The sequence below is a fragment of the Oncorhynchus mykiss genome, chromosome 1 (genome assembly GCF_013265735.2).
Source record: "Oncorhynchus mykiss isolate Arlee chromosome 1, USDA_OmykA_1.1, whole genome shotgun sequence".
In the NCBI taxonomy this organism is placed as follows: domain Eukaryota; kingdom Metazoa; phylum Chordata; class Actinopteri; order Salmoniformes; family Salmonidae; genus Oncorhynchus; species Oncorhynchus mykiss.
In genome coordinates, this window is record NC_048565.1 from 8,598,331 (window position 1) to 8,617,918 (window position 19,588).

At 42.1% G+C, this 19,588-nt stretch overlaps 1 protein-coding gene across 1 annotated transcript; it reads left to right on the forward strand.

Annotated features, from left to right (window-relative positions):
* Positions 1-4,394: 4,394 nt before the first annotated feature.
* LOC110515166 (protein ANKUB1-like) lies at positions 4,395-14,337 on the forward strand. Its single transcript, XM_036989292.1, has 5 exons — positions 4,395-4,595; positions 10,154-10,364; positions 10,508-10,622; positions 11,008-11,931; positions 12,825-14,337. Exons 1-5 carry the CDS (start codon positions 4,395-4,397, stop codon positions 12,904-12,906), a joined length of 1,533 nt encoding a protein of 510 aa, XP_036845187.1. The 3' UTR covers positions 12,907-14,337.
* The last annotated feature ends 5,251 nt before the right edge of the window (positions 14,338-19,588 follow it).

Below are 19,588 nucleotides of genomic sequence, written 5' to 3' on the forward strand. Positions count from 1 at the left end.
GCTGAAAATAGCATAGTTTGTCTTTGGAGCAAGATGAAACGAGCTGAAAATAGCATAGTTTGTCTTTGGAGCAAGATGAAACGAGATGAAAATAGCATAGTTTGTCTTTGGAACAAGATGAAACGAGATGAAAATAGCATAGTTTGTCTTTGGAACAAGATGAAACGAGATGAAAATAGCATAGTTTGTCTTTGGAGCAAGATGAAACGAGATGAAAATAGCATAGTCTTTGGAGCAAGATGAAACGAGATGAAAATAGCATAGTTTGTCTTTGGAACAAGATGAAACGAGATGAAAATAGCATAGTTTGTCTTTGGAACAAGATGAAACGAGCTGAAAATAGCATAGTTTGTTTTTTAAATGAGATGAAACGAGATGAAAATAGCATAGTTTGTCTTTGAAACAAGATGAAACGAGCTGAAAATAGCATAGTTTGTCTTTGGAGCAAGATGAAACGAGATGAAAATAGCATAGTTTGTCTTTGGAGCAAGATGAAACGAGATGAAAATAGCATAGTTTGTCTTTGGAGCAAGATGAAACGAGCTGAAAATAGCATAGTTTGTCTGAAAACGAGTCACGTAGTATTCCCCACATGGAAGTTTCTTGTCTGTGTTGGTAGATATCTGGCCATCCAGAATCATAAAAACTCATTGACGTCTGCGCATTGTTTTCGTGACGTTATCAACTAATCCATCTATAGCACCAAACTGGAATTGAAGTCATCACACAAGGCTGGTGGTGTATCAATGTCGCACTGTGGTGTGATCTGGTTGTACGAATGGAGATATCTAGTAGGTGTGACTTTGTTATGGACCTTCCTTGGGGTGTGTGTGAGTGAATCATGTGAATAATGTGTTAATGTGAATAATCCGAATGATATGTTTTATAGCCCGACTGGAGTCACCTGCTCTGATGTGAATAATCTAAAGGATGTGTTTTAACACCAGACAATGTATCTATGCAGTGTATCTATGCAGTGGTGGAAAAAGTACCCAATTGTCATAATTGAGTCAAAGTAAAGATACCTTAATAGAAAATGACTCAAGTAAAAGTCACTCAGTAAAATACTACTTGAGTAAAATTATTTGGTTTTAAATATACTTAAGTATCAAAACTATATGTAATTGCTAAAATATACTTAAGTATCAAAAGTAAAGGTATAAATCATTTAAAATTCCTAATATAAATCAAACCAGATGGCACAATTTTCATGTTTTTTAAATCTACGGATAGCCGGGGGCACACCAACACTAATTCACAATCGAAGCGTTTGTGTTTAGTGAGTCCACCAGATCAGAGGCAGTAGGGATGACCAGGGATTTTCTTCTTGCTAAGTATGTGAATTTGACCATTTTCCTGTTCTGCTAAGCATTCAAAATGCAACGAGTACTTTTGGGTGTCGGGGAAAATGTATGGAGTAAAAAGTCCATCATTTTATTTAGGCATGTAGTGGAGTAAAAGTTGCCAAAAACACAAATAGTAAAGTGAATTACAGATACCACAAAAAACTACTTAAGTAGTACTTTAAAGTATTTTTTCTTAAGTACTTTATACCCTATTCCCTATATAATGTACTACTTTGGACCAGGGATCATTCAGGACTTACTATTTCTGTATCATCACATTGCCACATGACCCATAGTTTTATGTTTACTATCTTTGTGCTTATCAGTAGGCAAGTAGACATGTTTACTATCCTTGCGCTTATCAGTAGGCAAGTAGACATGTTTACTATCTTTGTGCTTATCAGTAGGCAAGTAGACATGTTTACTATCCTTGCGCTTATCAGTAGGCAAGTAGACATGTTTACTATCTTTGTGCTTATCAGTAGGCAAGTAGACATGTTTACTATCTTTGTGCTTATCAGTAGGCAAGTAGACATGTTTACTATCCTTGCGCTTATCAGTAGGCAAGTAGACATGTTTACTATCTTTGTGCTTATCAGTAGGCAAGTAGACATGTTTACTATCCTTGCGCTTATCAGTAGGCAAGTAGACATGTTTACTATCTTTGTGCTTATCAGTAGGGAAGTAGACATGTTTACTATCCTTGCGCTTATCAGTAGGCAAGTAGACATGTTTACTATCTTTGTGCTTATCAGTAGGCAAGTAGACATGTTTACTATCCTTACGCTTATCAGTAGGCAAGTAGACATGTTTACTATCTTTGTGCTTATCAGTAGGCAAGTAGACATGTTTACTATCCTTGTGCTTATCAGTAGGCAAGTAGACATGCTTCTGTGTGCCCTGCAAAGGTATAACTCTTCTCTCTCTCTCTATCTATTTGTGTGTGTGTGTGTGTGTGTTCTCACTTTCTCTCGTGAACACAACACCATCCATCATACCCTTCTCTATGCCCCCCCCCCCCCCCCTCCCCTCCGCCTCTTCCCCCTTGCAGAGAGGCTTCCTTAGATCCACCAAACGTCCCAGTCTCCCTTCTCTCCCTTCCCTCCCTGGCACTTCCTTAGACACACCAAATGCCACCCTGTCTCCTTTCTCTCCCTGGCCCTCCCCAGAATGGTCTCCTCAGACAAACCCTAGATACAAACTTCAACACGACACACACACTGCAGTCTGTGGTTAGAGTGGTGGAGAGGGGCATCTTGCCATGAGGGTCTTCATCGCCTTCGATGGTTCCTGTGAGCCTTTTGACGTCTCTCCTGACCAGACCGTGGGGGGCGTAAAACTGATGGTCAAGGTAATTAAACCTCTAAAAGAGGCCCTTGTTAAGTACTGTAGTTATCTGGTAATATAGCAGTGTTACTCCCCTCTCTCTGTTTCTACAGCTATGGGAAAGGAAGATGATTCTAAGAAGCAATTTGTTCATTTGGCTGGTGTCAAGGAAAGTATGTGACTAGTACTTACAATAGGAGACATGGTTATGTGATGGGGTGATAGTACTTACAATAGGAGACATGGTTATGTGATGGGGTGATAGTACTTACAGTAGGAGACATGGTTATGTGATGGGGTGATAGTACTTACAGTAGGAGACATGGTTATGTGATGGGGTGATAGTACTTACAGTAGGAGACGTGATGGGGCGATAGTACTTACAGTAGGAGACATGGTTATGTGATGGGGCGATAGTACTTACAGTAGGAGACATGATGGGGCGATAGTACCTACAGTAGGAGACATGGTTATGTGATGGGGCGATAGTACCTACAGTAGGAGACATGGTTATGTGATGGGGCGATAGTACCTACAGTAGGAGACATGGTTATGTGATGGGGTGATAGAACCTACAGTAGGAGACATGGTTATGTGATGGGGCGATAGTACCTACAGTAGGAGACATGGTTATGTGATGGGGCGATAGTACTTACAGTAGGAGACATGTGATGGGGCGATAGTACTTACAGTAGGAGACATGTGATGGGGTGATAGTACCTACAGTAGGAGACATGGTTATGTGATTGGGTGATAGTACTTACAGTAGGAGACATGTGATGGGGCGATAGTACTTACATTAGGAGACATGTGATGGGGCGATAGTACTTACAGTAGGAGACATGTGATGGGGCGATAGTGGTTATGTGATGGGGTGATAGTACTTACAGTAGGAGACATGTGATGGGGTGATAGTACTTACAATAGGAGACATGGTTATGTGATGGGATTGAAATTATGATAATCAACAATGTTTATGTAGATTTTGTTGTCTATTTTACTATTATAAACTGGGTGGTTCGAGCCCCGAATGCTGATTGGCTGACAGCCGTGGTATTTCACTGGTATGACAAAACATACATTTTTACTGCTCTAATTACATTGGTAACCAGTTTATAATAGCAATAAGGCACCTCGGGCCTTCCGAGTGGCGCAGTGGTCTAAGGCACTGCGTAGTACTAGCTGTGCCACTAGAGATCCTGGTTCAAGTCCAGGCTCTGTCGCAGCCGGCCGTGACTGGGAGACCCATGGGGCGGCGCACAATTGGCCCAGCGTCATCCGGGTTAGTGGAGGGTTTGGCCGGCAGGGGTGTTCTTGTCCCATCACGCACTAGTGACTCCTATGGCGGGCCAGGCGCAGTGCACGCAGCAGTGCACGCTGACACGGTCGACACGGCTGGCTTCCAGGTTAAGCGGGCATGGTGTCATGAAGCAGTGTGGCTTGGCTGGGTTGTGTTTCGGAGGACGCACGGCTCTTGGCTCTCGCCTCTCCCAAGTCCATATGGGAGTTGTAGCAATGGGACAAGACTGTAACTACCAATTGGATACCACTAAATTGAAAAAAAAAAGAAGTCACCTTGGGGGTTTGTGGTATATGGCACACCTCCTTGGGCCTTATTTCTTAATTGGACACTTTTACAATTATTGTATGGTAAACATTGACATCTGTCTGTGTGGGACACCCTCCATTACGGCTCCATCAGTGTTGAGCCCTCTCACTCTGATGGTATGGGACACTCAATTACGGCTCCTTGTGTTTCCAATCTTCTTCCTCTGGCAGGATTACTTCCACGTGCAACTGTCAGACGACAAGCAGGTGAGGCACTTCCTGGAGCTGAGCTATGCTGGTGCCATCCTTCGGGACAGCTGGGTCCTGACAGACGTTGGCATCACCCCTAGCAGTGCCATCTGCTGCCTGCTGAAGGTACCAGCCGAACACCTAGCTGTTTCTACCCGTGCTTGAAAATGCATATCAAAGTGAGCTGGCTATTGCTTGAAACAGCTTCATACTATCATTAACATAAAGTGTTTCAGATATAGTGTGGTAATATATAGTATGGTTATATATAGTGTGGTGATATATAGTATGGTAAATAGTATGGTTATATAGTATGATTATATACAGTGCCTTGCGAAAGTATTCGGCCCCCTTGAACTTTGCGACCTTTTGCCACATTTCAGGCTTCAAACATAAAGATATAAAACTGTATTTTTTTGTGAAGAATCAACAACAAGTGGGACACAATCATGAAGTGGAACGACATTTATTGGATATTTCAAACTTTTTTAACAAATCAAAAACTGAAAAATTGGGCGTGCAAAATTATTCAGCCCCCTTAAGTTAATACTTTGTAGCGCCACCTTTTGCTGCGATTACAGCTGTAAGTCGCTTGGGGTATGTCTCTATCAGTTTTGCACATCGAGAGACTGACATTTTTTCCCATTCCTCCTTGCGAAACAGCTCGAGCTCAGTGAGGTTGGATGGAGAGCATTTGTGAACAGCAGTTTTCAGTTCTTTCCACAGATTCTCGATTGGATTCAGGTTTGGACTTTGAATTGGCCATTCTAACACCTGGATATGTTTATTTTTGAACCATTCCATTGTAGATTTTGCTTTATGTTTTGGATCATTGTCTTGTTGGAAGACAAATCTCCGTCCCAGTCTCAGGTCTTTTGCAGACTCCATCAGGTTTTCTTCCAGAATGGTCCTGCATTTGGCTCCATCCATCTTCCCATCAATTTTAACCATCTTCCCTGTCCCTGCTGAAGAAAAGCAGGCCCAAACCATGATGCTGCCACCACCATGTTTGACAGTGGGGATGGTGTGTTCAGCTGTGTTGCTTTTACGCCAAACATAACGTTTTGCATTGTTGCCAAAAAGTTCAATTTTGGTTTCATCTGACCAGAGCACCTTCTTCCACATGTTTGGTGTGTCTCCCAGGTGGCTTGTGGCAAACTTTAAACGACACTTTTTATGGATATCTTTAAGAAATGGCTTTCTTCTTGCCACTCTTCCATAAAGGCCAGATTTGTGCAATATACGACTGATTGTTGTCCTATGGACAGAGTCTCCCACCTCAGCTGTAGATCTCTGCAGTTCATCCAGAGTGATCATGGGCCTCTTGGCTGCATCTCTGATCAGTCTTCTCCTTGTATGAGCTGAAAGTTTAGAGGGATGGCCAGGTCTTGGTAGATTTGCAGTGGTCTGATACTCCTTCCATTTCAATATTATCGCTTGCACAGTGCTCCTTGGGATGTTTAAAGCTTGGGAAATATTTTTGTATCCAAATCCGGCTTTAAACTTCTTCACAACAGTATCTCGGACCTGCCTGGTGTGTTCCTTGTTCTTCATGATGCTCTCTGCGCTTTTAACGGACCTCTGAGACTATCACAGTGCAGGTGCATTTATACAGAGACTTGATTACACACAGGTGGATTGTATTTATCATCATTAGTCATTTAGGTCAACATTGGATCATTCAGAGATCCTCACTGAATTTCCGGAGAGAGTTCGCTGCACTGAAATTAAAGGGGCTGAATAATTTTGCACGCCCAATTTTTCAGTCTTTGACCTGAATCCAATCGAGAATCTGTGGAAAGAACTGAAAACTGCTATTCACAAATGCTCTCCATCCAACCTCACTGAGCTCGAGCTGTTTTGCAAGGAGGAATGGGGAAAAATGTCAGTCTCTAGATGTGCAAAACTGATAGAGACATACCCCAAGCGACTTACAGCTGTAATCGCAGCAAAAGGTGGCGCTGCAAAGTATTAACTTAAGGGGGCTGAATAATTTTGCACGCCCAATTTTTCAGTTTTTGATTTGTTAAAAAAGTTTGAAATATCCAATAAATGTCGTTCCACTTCATGATTGTGTCCCACTTGTTGTTGATTCTTCACAAAAAAATACAGTTTTATATCTTTATGTTTGAAGCCTGAAATGTGGCAAAAGGTCGCAAAGTTCAAGGGGGCCGAATACTTTCGCAAGGCACTGTATATTATGGTGATATAGAGTGTGGTAATATATAGTATGGTGATATAGTATGATTATATAGTATGGTTATATAGTATGATTATATAGTATGGTTATATAGTATGGTTATATAGTATGATTATATATATATTATGGTGATATAGAGTGTGGTAATATATAGTATGGTGATATAGTATGATTATATAGTATGGTTATATAGTATGATTATATAGTATGGTTATATAGTATGGTTATATAGTATGATTATATATATATTATGGTGATATAGAGTGTGGTAATATATAGTATGGTGATATGTAGTGTGGTGATATATAGTATGGCTAAATAGTATGGTTATATAGTTTCATTATATATATATTATGGTGATATATAGTATGGTGATATATAGTGTGGTGATATATAGTATGGCTAAATAGTATGGTTATATAGTTTCATTATATATATATTATGGTGATATATAGTATGGTGATATATAGTGTGGTGATATATAGTATGGCTAAATAGTATGGTTATATAGTTTCATTATATATATATTATGGTGATATATAGTATGGTGATATATAGTGTGGTGATATATAGTATGATTATATAGTATGGTTATATAGTATGGTGATATAGAGTGTGGTAATATATAGTATGGTGATATATAGTGTGGTGATATATAGTATGGTGATATATAGTATGGTGATATATAGTATGGTGATATATAGTGTGGTGATATGTAGTGTGGTTATATATAGTGTGGTAATATATAGTGTGGTTATATAGTATGATTATATAGTATGGTGATATAGTATGATTATATAGTATGATTATATAGTATGATTATATAGTATGATTATATAGTATGGTTATATAGTATGATTATATAGTATGGCTATATAGTATGATTATATAGTATGGTTATATAGTATGATTATATAGTATGGTTATATAGTATGATTATATAGTATGGTTATATTGTATGATTATATAGTATGGTTATATAGTATGGTTATATATTATGGTGATATAGTATGGTGATATAGTATGGTGATATAGTATGGTGATATATAGTATGGTGATATAGTATGGTGATATAGTATGGTGATATATAGTATGGTGATATATTATGGTGATATAGTATGGTGATATAGTATGGTGATATATAGTATGGTGATATAGTATGGTGATATAGTATGGTGATATATAGTATGGTGATATAGTATGGTGATATAGTATGATTATATTGTATGATTATATAGTATGGTTATATAGTATGGTGATATATAGTATGGTGATATAGAGTGTGGTAATATATAGTATGGTGATATAGTATGGTTATATTGTATGATTAGGTGATTTAGTTAATTCAAACAGGTGCCATTAATACAGGTAACGAGTGGAGGACAGAGGAGCCTCTTAAAGAAGTTACAGGTCTGTGAGAGCCAGAAATCTTGCTTGTTTGTAGGTGACCAAATACTTATTTTCCACCATAATTTGCAAATCAATTCATTAAAAATCCTACAATGTGATTTTTCTGGATTTTTTTTCTCATTTTGTCTGTCATAGTTGAAGTGTACCTATGATGAAAATTACAGGCCTCTCTCATCTTTTTAAGTGGGAGAACTTGCACAATTGGTGGCTGACTAAATACTTTTTTGCCCCACTGTATAGTGTGGTAGTATATAGTATGGTGATATATAGTATGTTGAGGTCACTCTGCTTGAGACTTAAAGTAATATTGCCCTTGCTCAATCAAGACCATGGTTATGGTAGAGTGATTGGTTAGTAAGGACACTGCTTTATACTGAGACCATGGTTATGGTAGAGTGATTGGTTAGTAAGGACACTGCTTTATACCGAGACCATGGTTATGGTAGAGTGATTGGTTAGTAAGGACACTGCTTTATACTGAGACCATGGTTATGGTAGAGTGATTGGTTAGTAAGAACACTGCTTCGTGAGTGTGAAGTGTTGTTGTACAGAGGTCCCTGGGTACATGTCCAGAGCAAGACAGGGACAGAACTCACTCTGTCCCACAAAGTTCTGTGGACGATTTGCTAACAGAGGAGAGTGGTTATGTATCTAAGTACAAATTTAACCATCAGAATAATGTTTATTTGTGTTCCTTACTCCTTACTTACACATCCCATCATTGACATAGTCAAAGCCAGACCTTCTGTCTGTCTCTCCTTCTTGCTGGTTGACTAGAGTGGAAATCTATAGTATTGTATGGTTGACCTGGGATAGAGCTGAAATGTGGCCCGATGTAGTGTTGCTTTTGTACCAAACACCCTTACAGTCATAAACCTTTTCCCCATGTAATCGCCTCGACCTCAGTCTGGTGTTCGCTAACAGTATCTGAAGAGTCTGTATACACAGTGGTGTATAGTACAGTAGAGCACAGCAGAGTACAGCAGACTACAGTAGAGCACAGCAGACTACAGCAGACTACAGTAGAGTACAGCAGACAGAGTACAGTAGAGTACAGTAGAGTACAGCAGAGTACAGTAGAGTACAGTAGAGCACAGCAGGCCGTATAGTAGGAGAAGAAGAGGCCCTTTGGGTTCATTGAAATACATATTCATAATATTTCTGTTAACAATTTAATCTGCACCCAGATTAGTCTTCAATTTAATTTTCACCCAGATTAGTGTTCAATTTAATTTTCACCCAGATTAGTGTTCAATGTGATAGAACAAAACTCAGTACAGCACATGAATTAGAAAATGTTGTTACAAATTTGAGCCACGAGATGGTGGTAGATTATACATTTAAATAGCATGGACCTTTGATTTGTCTCTGGATAGAAATTGCCCTTGGGCACAGATCTAGGATCAGCTTACTCTCACCAAATCCTAACCTTGACCATTAGCAGTAAAAACACAAACCAGACCTAAGATCAGTGCAAAGGAGCCACTTCATCTTACCCCTGTAATTATATGACTCCTAACTTATATATACTGAGTGTACCAAACATTAGAAACACCTTCCTAATATTGAGATGCACCCCGCCTTTTGCCACCAGAACAGCCTCAATTCGTTGGGGCATGGACTCTACAAGGTGTTTGAAAGCATTCCCCAGGGATGCTGGCCCATGTTGACTCCAATGCTTCCAACAGTTGTGCCAAGTTGGCTGGATGTTCTTTGGGTGGTGGACCATTCATGATACACACAGGAAACTGTTGAGTGTGAAAACCCCAGCAGCATTGCAGTTCTTGACACAAACCGGTGCACCTGGCATCTACTACCCCGTTCAAAGGCACTTAAATATTTTGCCTTTTGCCATCAATTCTTTAACCTGTCCGCTCCCCTTCATCTACACTGAAGTGGATTTAACAAGTGACATCATTAAGGGATCATAGCTTTCACCTGAATTCACCTGGTCAGTCTTTGTCATGGAAAGAACAGGTGTTCATAATGTTTTGTTTACTCGGTGTATAAACACAACATAGGTATTTATGTAAAACAAGTGAATTTACTGTATGTCCATGGTCTTATACTTCAGCGGGAGCCGGTGGTGCGTGTGTTCAGTGCTGTGACGGGGGAGACCCTCTCAGTCTTGGGCACTGTGTTTCTCCTGAGTACGTCTGTGGCCAGGCTCATGACCCTGGTGTCCCAGCAGTGTGGGCTTCCCGTCAGCTCCTTCAGACTGAGCTCTCCCACCGGCCTGCAACTCTACGACTGCAACCGGCTGCACGACTACGCCATTGACCTGGGTATGGTCTTCCTTGTGCAGTAGATCAATGGTCCTCTGGCTCAACACCTTATGGATGTAACACAGAGACAAATGGACTGTATAGAACACATTCTTGGTTCATGGAAACCAGGAGGACAACCTGCATGTGTCTCTGTCTCCCAGGGGCTACTCTACGGTTGGACACCTGGGATGGGTGGGCGGAGTTCCTCAGAGGCTGCTTCCTGGGACACAGACTGACCGTCCAACGACACCTGTCTAGGGAGAGACCTGTGATGAGGTCAGAATACACATCTACACACTGAACTGTATGATAGACTTACTATCAACAGTGATGGTACTGAACCTTTATATAGCTTACAATAATGATACTGACCCTGTATATAGCTTGCAAGGATAGTACTGACCCTGTATATAGTTTACAATGATAGTACTGACCCTGTATATAGCTTACAATAATGGTACTGACCCTGTATATAGCTTATATTCTCGTGTTTTTTTCCTTCATACGTTTTTTCTCTTACCCTGATATTTAATACTGCATTGTGGGAAAGAGCTTGCAAGTAAGCATTTTACTGTACTGTTTTATAACCCACTGTATCTTGTGAACTTGACAAAAAAAACTTGAAACGTGTTATAAATACATTGATTCTGTATTATTCCAGGTTCCAGCTCCGGGTGGCACTCTACATCGCTGCTTCTCTGGGCCACCTGGACCTGGCCGGCTGGCTGCTGGAGAGGGGGGTGCGTGTCATTGAGCCGGTGGGGGTTCACCCTTACCGTGAGTGGTGCCACCAGACGGCCCACCCCGACGTCGCCAAGTGTCCCGCTGTCGCCTCCATCAAGCGAGGCCAGCTCACCATCCTCAAACTCTTTATCGCCAGCAGCGTTCTGACCCTTGCCTGTCGGGATCCCCAGGGTCGTGACCCCCTGAGGATCGCCCTTCAGTACGGCCACAGGGAGTGTGTGAGTCACCTGGCCACCAAGCTGTGCTCTGTGGTGGTCCTCCCAGGTATGGCCCTGCCCATGCGGACATACCTCCAGATAAAGGGCTGGGTGAGGCTGGGGCAGAGGAGGGCAGCATCCAGGCACTACATGGGCCTCAACAGGGCTCCGTTCAGGACCAGGGTGGGCGACACGGTCCTGGTGGACGGCTTCACCCTCCCCAAGATGTCCTCCAAGCCCAGGAGGAGTGAGGCCAAGGCGGGTATCAGGGTGATGTCCACAGCCTCTCGACGTTTGACCCCCATCAACTGCCCATCTCATGTATCCTGCCCGTTCCGCACCCTGGCATCCCAGGATAAACCTCTTCAACTACCGAAGCTACACCCTGTGGCCACGAGGGATGAAAGAGAGAAGAAGAGGGGATGTGGAGGGAAGGGATGTGAGGAGGATGAGAGTGGGGATCAGAACAGCAACCAATGGAGGAGCAGAGTCCCGCTCCCGCCCATTTCCAGAGACACCAATCTCAGACCTGTGTTTGCCTCGCCAAACTCCGCCCAGATACTCACCACCTCACTGGAGGCCTTTTCTCTCCACTGCGACCGCACACCCAGAGAAAACGCCATATACTGTTTGGCCTTGGCCAGGTTAGTCCAAGTTTAAATGACAGCTACGGTGAATATGAATATTTCTCTGGAGGTTTCTTATGAAAGGTGTGAATACTGTCAGAAGAAGCCTCCTATAATCAGTGGTGGTGGGGGGGGGGGAACACATGTAAAAGCTGTTTACACACTTTTTATTTTATTTTGTTCAAGCATTTACCCACCTTTTGTGGAAGATGCATTGAAAGTAGAGGGAGCGTTACTTCTTTAATCCTGAACGGCAATCAGCATTTACCAGTCAATGGTTTTACCACTACATCACTGCCTATGATATACCCTTATCCTCCCTGAATAGATTTCAGTACAAACAAATCATGAGCCAACCATCATGCTTAGAAGGTACATAGTCAAATCAAATCAACTCAAACTTTATTTGTCACATGCGCTGAATACAACAAGTGTAGATCTTTCCGTGAAATACTTTACTTACAAGCCCTTAACAAACAGTGCAGTTCAAGAAGAGTTGAAGAGAATATTTACCCAATAAACTAAAGTAACAAATAATAAAACAGTTGAACTTGTCCAGTGGCCATTTGATTAATTGTTCAGCAGTCTAATGACTTGGGGGTAGAAGCTGTTCAGCAGTCTTATGACTTGGGGTTAGAAGCTGTTCAGCAGTCTTATGACTTGGGGGTAGAAGCTGTTATAGGTTTACCCTAACAAGTCCTGAAACAAATCATGAGCCAACTATCATGCTTAGAAGGTATATAGTGTCAGTCTTATTGGTTCACCCTAACAAGTTGTTTCAGTATGGGGGGAGGATAGAATGTAAGGGCGCTTCATTAATGTATTGAGGCCATTACATATACAGTATTTCACAATGCTAGGACACAGATTTGGTCTCCTAACCTTGTTCTGGTTGATTGACTCTCTAACAGTGCCTTCACACAGAGACCATGGTTGCAGCAGCTGAATGTAGCGCGGACTCTGTCCAGGAGGAGTGCTCAGCACATTGGGTAGACACCAGGATCCTGGTCATTAGGCAGATTAAACATACTGAAACAAGGAGGGACAACCTGGAATTGTCCAAAAAGGAACTCTTATTTGAGTTTTTATTTTTATTTTTTACAGTGAACAAGATGAGACTTTGGAACGGATGATGCCTGAAACAATGCGGACGACTTAGAATTTTGTTCCTTTGGATGAGGCTTATAGATATAGTCAGTACTGTGTTTGATTTGTGTGCAGAAAGTTTACAACGGCAGGCAGTGGATTCTCAGTCATTCCTCTCAAGTAACAAAAAACGTATCATATTTCACTGGCTATTTGTAGTAGCCAAATGTGAATGGAATTATTATTATTCTAGAATCATTCAGTTGACTGAATGTGACTGTGGTTGTGCTGTATGTGACTATGTGGTTGTACTGAATGTGACTATGTGATTGTACTGAATGTGGTTGTACTGTACGTGATTGTAAGTGTTTGACATGGGTCTAATTGAGGCCCCCCCCCCCCACACTTAACACTAGTTTTTATCCATAGAAATCCTCACTTGCTGATGAAGACCTAGAGTGGTTGAAATCAATGTAAAATACAGTATGAACACTGCTGCCTTAAAACTCTTTTATTAAGATGTGGATCATTATTGCTCATTTAAATGAGTCTGTGCAGTGTCAAAATAATACACCTGATACATAAGGGGGGAAAAATGCTAAAAATACCACAAGACATGAAATAATGGCATTATGGGAAAATAATACATACTGTATTTCACAGAGTATTTGACAAACTCTTTATTTACGTTACAAAACTGACAACTACTGTGACGATGTGTTAGCACAGCATGTGTCATCATTCCCCTGCAGTGTGTGGATTTACACAGCAACATAGCAGACAGCTTAAATAGTTTATTTTTTATTTAACCTTTATTTCACTAGACAAGTCGGTTAAGAACAAATTCTTATTTACAATGATGGCCAAACCCGGACGACGCTGGGCCAATTATGCGGCACAATATGGGACTCCCAATCACTTGGGAGTGGGAAGGATACCAAATCCAATATCACACACTTCTTCCTTAGTATTCTGAGAACTGTCAGATAGCTGTGAGAGCTATGAGTGGATCGTGGACCCATGCATAAATGATAACTTTGCTGTAACTCAGTGGGGCAAGTAGAACGTCCGGGTTAGTGTATGTGCATTATCTGGACAGTTGATCGTCTTTGTCTCAAAGCCTTTCCATTTCTGGGGTATTGAAGAAGCTTCTGATCTCAACCTTCTTGACAGGTAAGAAACACTTGGTTAGTGTATGTGTCTTATCCAATGGGTTGTCAGGTGAACGTTGAAGATGCTTCTTGGAGGTGATCTAATGATGTCATTGAATCGCTGTCATTGAGTTGCTCACTGGACAAGACAATTATTCACTGAAAATTAAATCTGTCTTTCATTTCACTTATGTTGATACTTGATTGGCTATTTGCTGTCTTTTGAAAATACAAAAATAAATAACTGTTTTATGAAGCACTTGTAGACATGCATTTTTTTTCAAAATCATATTTTCAGCAAAACAGATACATACGTTTACAATATGACATCAAATCAAATAAAAATAAAGTAAGTGGTATGTAAATGATTGGCAAAAGGCTCCAACCACCCAAGTCATAGACTGTTTACTCTGCTACCACATGGCAAGCGATACGAGAGCACCAAGTCTGGGACAAAAGGCTCCTTAACAGCTTCTACCCCCAAGTCATTAGACTGCTGAACAGCTTCTACCTCCAAGTCATTAGACTGCTGAACAGCTTCTACCTCCAAGTCATTAGACTGCTGAACAGCTTCTACCCCCAAGTCATTAGACTGCTGAACAGCTTCTACCCCCCAAGTCATTAGACTGCTTAACAGCTTCTACCCCAAAGCCATTAGACTGCTGAACAGCTTCTACCCCCAAGCCATTAGACTGCTGAACAGCTTCTACCCCCAAGTCATTAGACTGCTGAACAGCTTCTACCCCCAAGCCATTAGACTGCTGAACAGCTTCTACCCCCAAGCCACCAGACTGATGAAAAGCTTCTACCCCCAAGTCATTAGACTGCTGAACAGCTTCTACCCCCAAGTCATTAGACTGCTGAACAGCTTCTACCCCCAAGCCATTAGACTGCTGAACAGCTTCTACCCCCAAGCCATTAGACTGCTGAACAGCTTCTACCCCCAAGCCATTAGACTGCTGAACAGCTTCTACCCCCAAGCCACCAGACTGATGAAAAGCTTCTACCCCCAAGTCATTAGACTGCTGAACAGCTTCTACCCCCAAGTCATTAGACTGCTGAACAGCTACCACCCCCAAGTCATTAGACTGCTGAACAGCTTCTACCCCCAAGTCATTAGACTGCTGAACAGCTTCTACCCCCAAGTCATTACTGCTGAACAGCTTCTACCCCCAAGTCATTAGACTGCTGAACAGCTTCTACCCCCAAGCCATTAGACTGCTGAACAGCTTCTACCCCCAAGCCATTAGACTGCTGAACAGCTTCTACCCCCAAGCCATTAGACTGCTGAACAGCTTCTACCCCCAAGCCATTAGACTGCTGAACAGCTTCTACCCCCAAGCCATTAGACTGCTGAACAGCTTCTACCCCCAAGCCATTAGACTGCTGAACAGCTTCTACCCCCAAGCCATTAGACTGCTGAACAGCTTCTACCCCCAAGTCATTAGACTGCTGAACAGCTTCCACCCCCAAGTCATTAGACTGCTGAACAGCTTCTACCCCCAAGTCATTAGACTGCTGAACAGCTTCTACCCCCAAGTCATTAGACTGCTGAACAGCTTCCACCCCCAAGTCATTAGACTGCTGAACAGCTTCTACCCCCAAGTCATTAGACTGCTGAACAGCTTCTACCCCCAAGTCATTAGACTGCTGAACAGCTTCTACCCCCAAGTCATTAGACTGCTGAACAGCTTCTACCCCCAAGTCATTAGACTGCTGAACAGCTTCTACCCCCAAGTCATTAGACTGCTGAACAGCTTCTACCCCCAAGCCATAAGACTGCTGAACAGCTTCTACCCCCAAGTCATCAGACTGATGAACGTTAATTAAATGGCCACCTGCACTATTTGCATTGACCCCCTTGGTTATCGATGTATTTTTCTAATTGTTTTCCACTGACTCTCTTGAATTGGCTCGATGCACATTCACTACACTCTACCCACACATTCACTGTGACACTGACCGACTTTCACACTAGCTGCTGCTACTGTGTTTATTATCTATCCTGATTGCCTAGTCACTTTTACCCTTATCTACATGTACATACTGTATTACCTCAACTACCTCGCACATTGACTCGGTACTGGTACTCCTTGTATATAGCCTTGTTATTGTTATTGTGTTACTATTTAGAAAATATTTTCTTAATTTTTAACTCTGCATTGTTGGGAATGGGCTCGTAATAAAGCATCTCACAGTTGTTTTCGGCGTATGTGACCAATACAATTAGATTCTCATCTGAACAAATGAATGCTCTCGTTGTTATAATGAGGAATTTATTTAAATAATTTGGTTTTCCTTGAAGATTTGAATGGGCTGAGAAAGCCTTTCGTGATGGATCTAGACAATCTGGTGAAAAGGGAGGGTTTGCGACTCTTCTCTTCAAGTGGGAAGGACGATGCGATATCATAAATTCCCTCTGGAGAAAAGGAGCCATGAGATGTTGTCATCGTCTCTGCAACGAAAGACCATCCAGCATGCCATCAATTTACATTTTTACTCATTTATCAGACACTCTTATCCAGAGAGACTTACAAGGAGCAATTAGGATTAAGTGCCTTGCTCAAGAGCACATTGACAGATTTTGCCTCGTGAACTCAGGGATTCTGAACCAGCAACCTATCGGTTACTGGCCCAACCTCTTAACCCACTAGGCTACCACCCAGCCCACAGTACAGTATGTCATAGGTAACAACTCAGAGGAGTACAACGTCTTTCCAAATGAATTAGTGTAATGGTAAAGGGATAATGTCTCAGTCTTGACTGAGCAGCAGCCTAAACAGCAGCAGGGCTTACCTGTAAAGTACACAGTAGGGGAAATGTTCTGAGGCTGGTACTCCAGAGACTCTTGAGGACAGAGGTTCTTACTAACATTCTTGGAACCCTGGTTGGTGGGAAAAGGCACATTAAAACAAACTGAAATGTTTTCGATATCTTAAAGTACAGCATATCAACTGCAAAGAACCAGTGCAATGCCATGACACAAAGAATCATATAAAAGGTCAACAGCAGTGTTATTCATGAAAGATGTATGTGTACTATACCTTTGTGTTAAAGGTGAGGACCTGCTCTCCAGTACTGCTGATGGTATCCCTTTCCAAATCAAACACGCCTTCTACAATGTCACTGGTGGCCACGCTGGTAGCGGACTCAAAATAACATTTAGCAGTGGCTTTGGTGATCATTTGAAGAATGACCATGCAAGTAGAAGTCTTTGGATCGTTCTGGACTGAAACATCAAAGTTTATGTTTTCATACTCATCTGACCACTGTCTCAGGAAGCACTTCACTGTCTCTTCAGCAAATATCTGGAGAAGCTGAGAGGAGAGCTCCTTGGATATGGCACATTGTTCATTTCCCCATTTCAGCCTTGAAAGAATGGAGTCTGAAGCACTTTTGGCTGCTTCCAATGTTAAGACCTGTGGAGTGCTGTGGCTTTCCTGAAGGGCTATCACTTTATCCAACAATTCATGGCTGAAAATGTGGATGGTCCAAGTGGAAATGATTTTTCTCAATTTCCTAACAGCAGATCGGAGGTCGTCAAGATGTGAAGCACCCTGTCCATTTTCCTGTGTGTTCTCAACACTTTCCACCATAATGTCCACTACCACCCCAGCAGCTTGCCTGACTTTGTCCACAAAGGTTACAGGAAGTAAGTCCTCTGTGTGAAAGAAGTCCTCAATGATTGTGTTTCTAACAATGGGAAAGTCAATCTGAGCAGGAAACTCAGTGGGGATGGGAGTCCCGGGTAAAGCAAAGTGCCATTTCGACTGCCTTAATTTTGAAGTAGGTGTTAGAGAGATGGAGGAGCGTGAAGAAGAGGTATTTCTTGTATTTGGGCTGTCAGCACTCCTACAACGGATCGTGCCAATATCCTCCAGCATCAATCCTGAGAGCTCAGTGGTTTTAGGTAGTAATTTGTGCGGAATGTCCACACAGGCATCGTTTCCACCAGGTGTAACACTGCTCTGGTTGACCTCAAGATGGCCGAGACTTGCTCTTTGTGAAGCAGGACTGCTTTGATATGTAAATATTTGGATTGAACCAAGTGTTGTGTCTGATCTTTGAAGATCTTTTCTGAGAAACTCTGTAATCTTACTTTGCAGACTGTAGTAGATGTTACGAGCAACAGACCAGATTCTTTTCTCAGAAACCTGTCCAGTGGTGAGCAGGGAGGTTCCAGATACCATGTCAGATGATTGGGTGGTCTGGGTGAGCTCCTGCTGGTCTTTCACCATGGTTTGTATAATATCAGTAGATGTGGTGGATGTAGATACAGACTGGAGGTACTTATCTGTTGTACCTTCCTCCGCAATGTTAAATGATCTAGAGATTACCTCACTCACTCCTTTCTCAGCTTTGGTTTGGAACTCATGACTAGAACGTTTTTGGAGGCTCTTTGTTGAAAGACTGTGGGAAGATGCAATGCCTTTGGAGGCAGCCGTGCTGCAATCTAGACTTACTGGAGAGGTTCGCTCAGGAGAACCTTGGAGACGTTCAAACATGTCTTCACATGGTGTTGGGGACCTTGACAAGGAGATGTCCTTCAGCTGAGACAGAACACCACCTACCAACATGTTGACCTCAAGGGACATATCAGATATTTTCTTTCCTACTGTGGAGAAGCAAGGTGCATTTGATGCCTGATCCTCGCATGAGGTCAAGATTGTTGAAATTACCTCTTTGGTACTATTGGTCAGTAGAGCCTCGTCTGTTTCAGTCCAGAGAAGTTTTGAACACTCGCTGACACCCCTGTGTAGAGCCACTTCAAGGTTCAAACTGTGAAAGTGAGGCACACTCTTACTAGCTTGCCTCAAGTCCTGGCTTGCCAAACAAATGTGCTCCTTAGTCCCAAGATGTCCAGAGTCCTCTGTGGGTATATGACTAGACATTCTGCTCAGCATGTCTGACCTCCGCTGATGAATGATGAAGTCCTTTAATGTCTTCTGAATATTGTTATATAAACTAGTGGTAGCAGACCAGATCCTGCTCTGTAGCTTTTGTGCATTTTCCTGGAGGTCAGGTTCTCTCTCCTCTACTTCTGCAGGTTGCGCCGAGCTCTGCAGGTCTTCCACAAATGTTTCAATGATGCCAAAGGCAGCAGAATCCGCACAAATATCCTTTGACCATGTGTACTGGTTTTGAATGGAACAAGACCTGGATGCTACAGAATAAGCAGGCTGTGCACTAGTTAAGCTACTGGTGGACTTTTTAACTAGGAACTCACTCACTGCTTGAGTGGCATTTCTCTTAAATTCCTCACTTGAGAGTTTTCTAATACAATCTAACAGACTGGTCAAAGAAGCTGTGGCCTTACTTCTGCTGTCCTCAATTTGACAGGGGAACTCACATACTATTGGTGATGAGGCCCTGGAATGGGCAATATCCCCAAGCTGAGCCAGAACACCCTCTACAAATTTCTCTCTCTCAATAGAGAA

What these genes read in the sequence shown, in the direction of transcription:
- LOC110515166 (XM_036989292.1), top strand. Translation starts at nt 4,395, where the DNA reads ATGGTATGGGACACTCAATTACGGCTCCTTGTGTTTCCAATCTTCTTC. An exon ending in AGGGAGAGACCTGTGATGAG is followed by an intron (nt 10,623 to 11,007) that starts GTCAGAATACAC and finishes GTATTATTCCAG; the next exon opens with GTTCCAGCTCCGGGTGGCAC. An exon ending in TACTGTTTGGCCTTGGCCAG is followed by an intron (nt 11,932 to 12,824) that starts GTTAGTCCAAGT and finishes ACTCTCTAACAG; the next exon opens with TGCCTTCACACAGAGACCAT.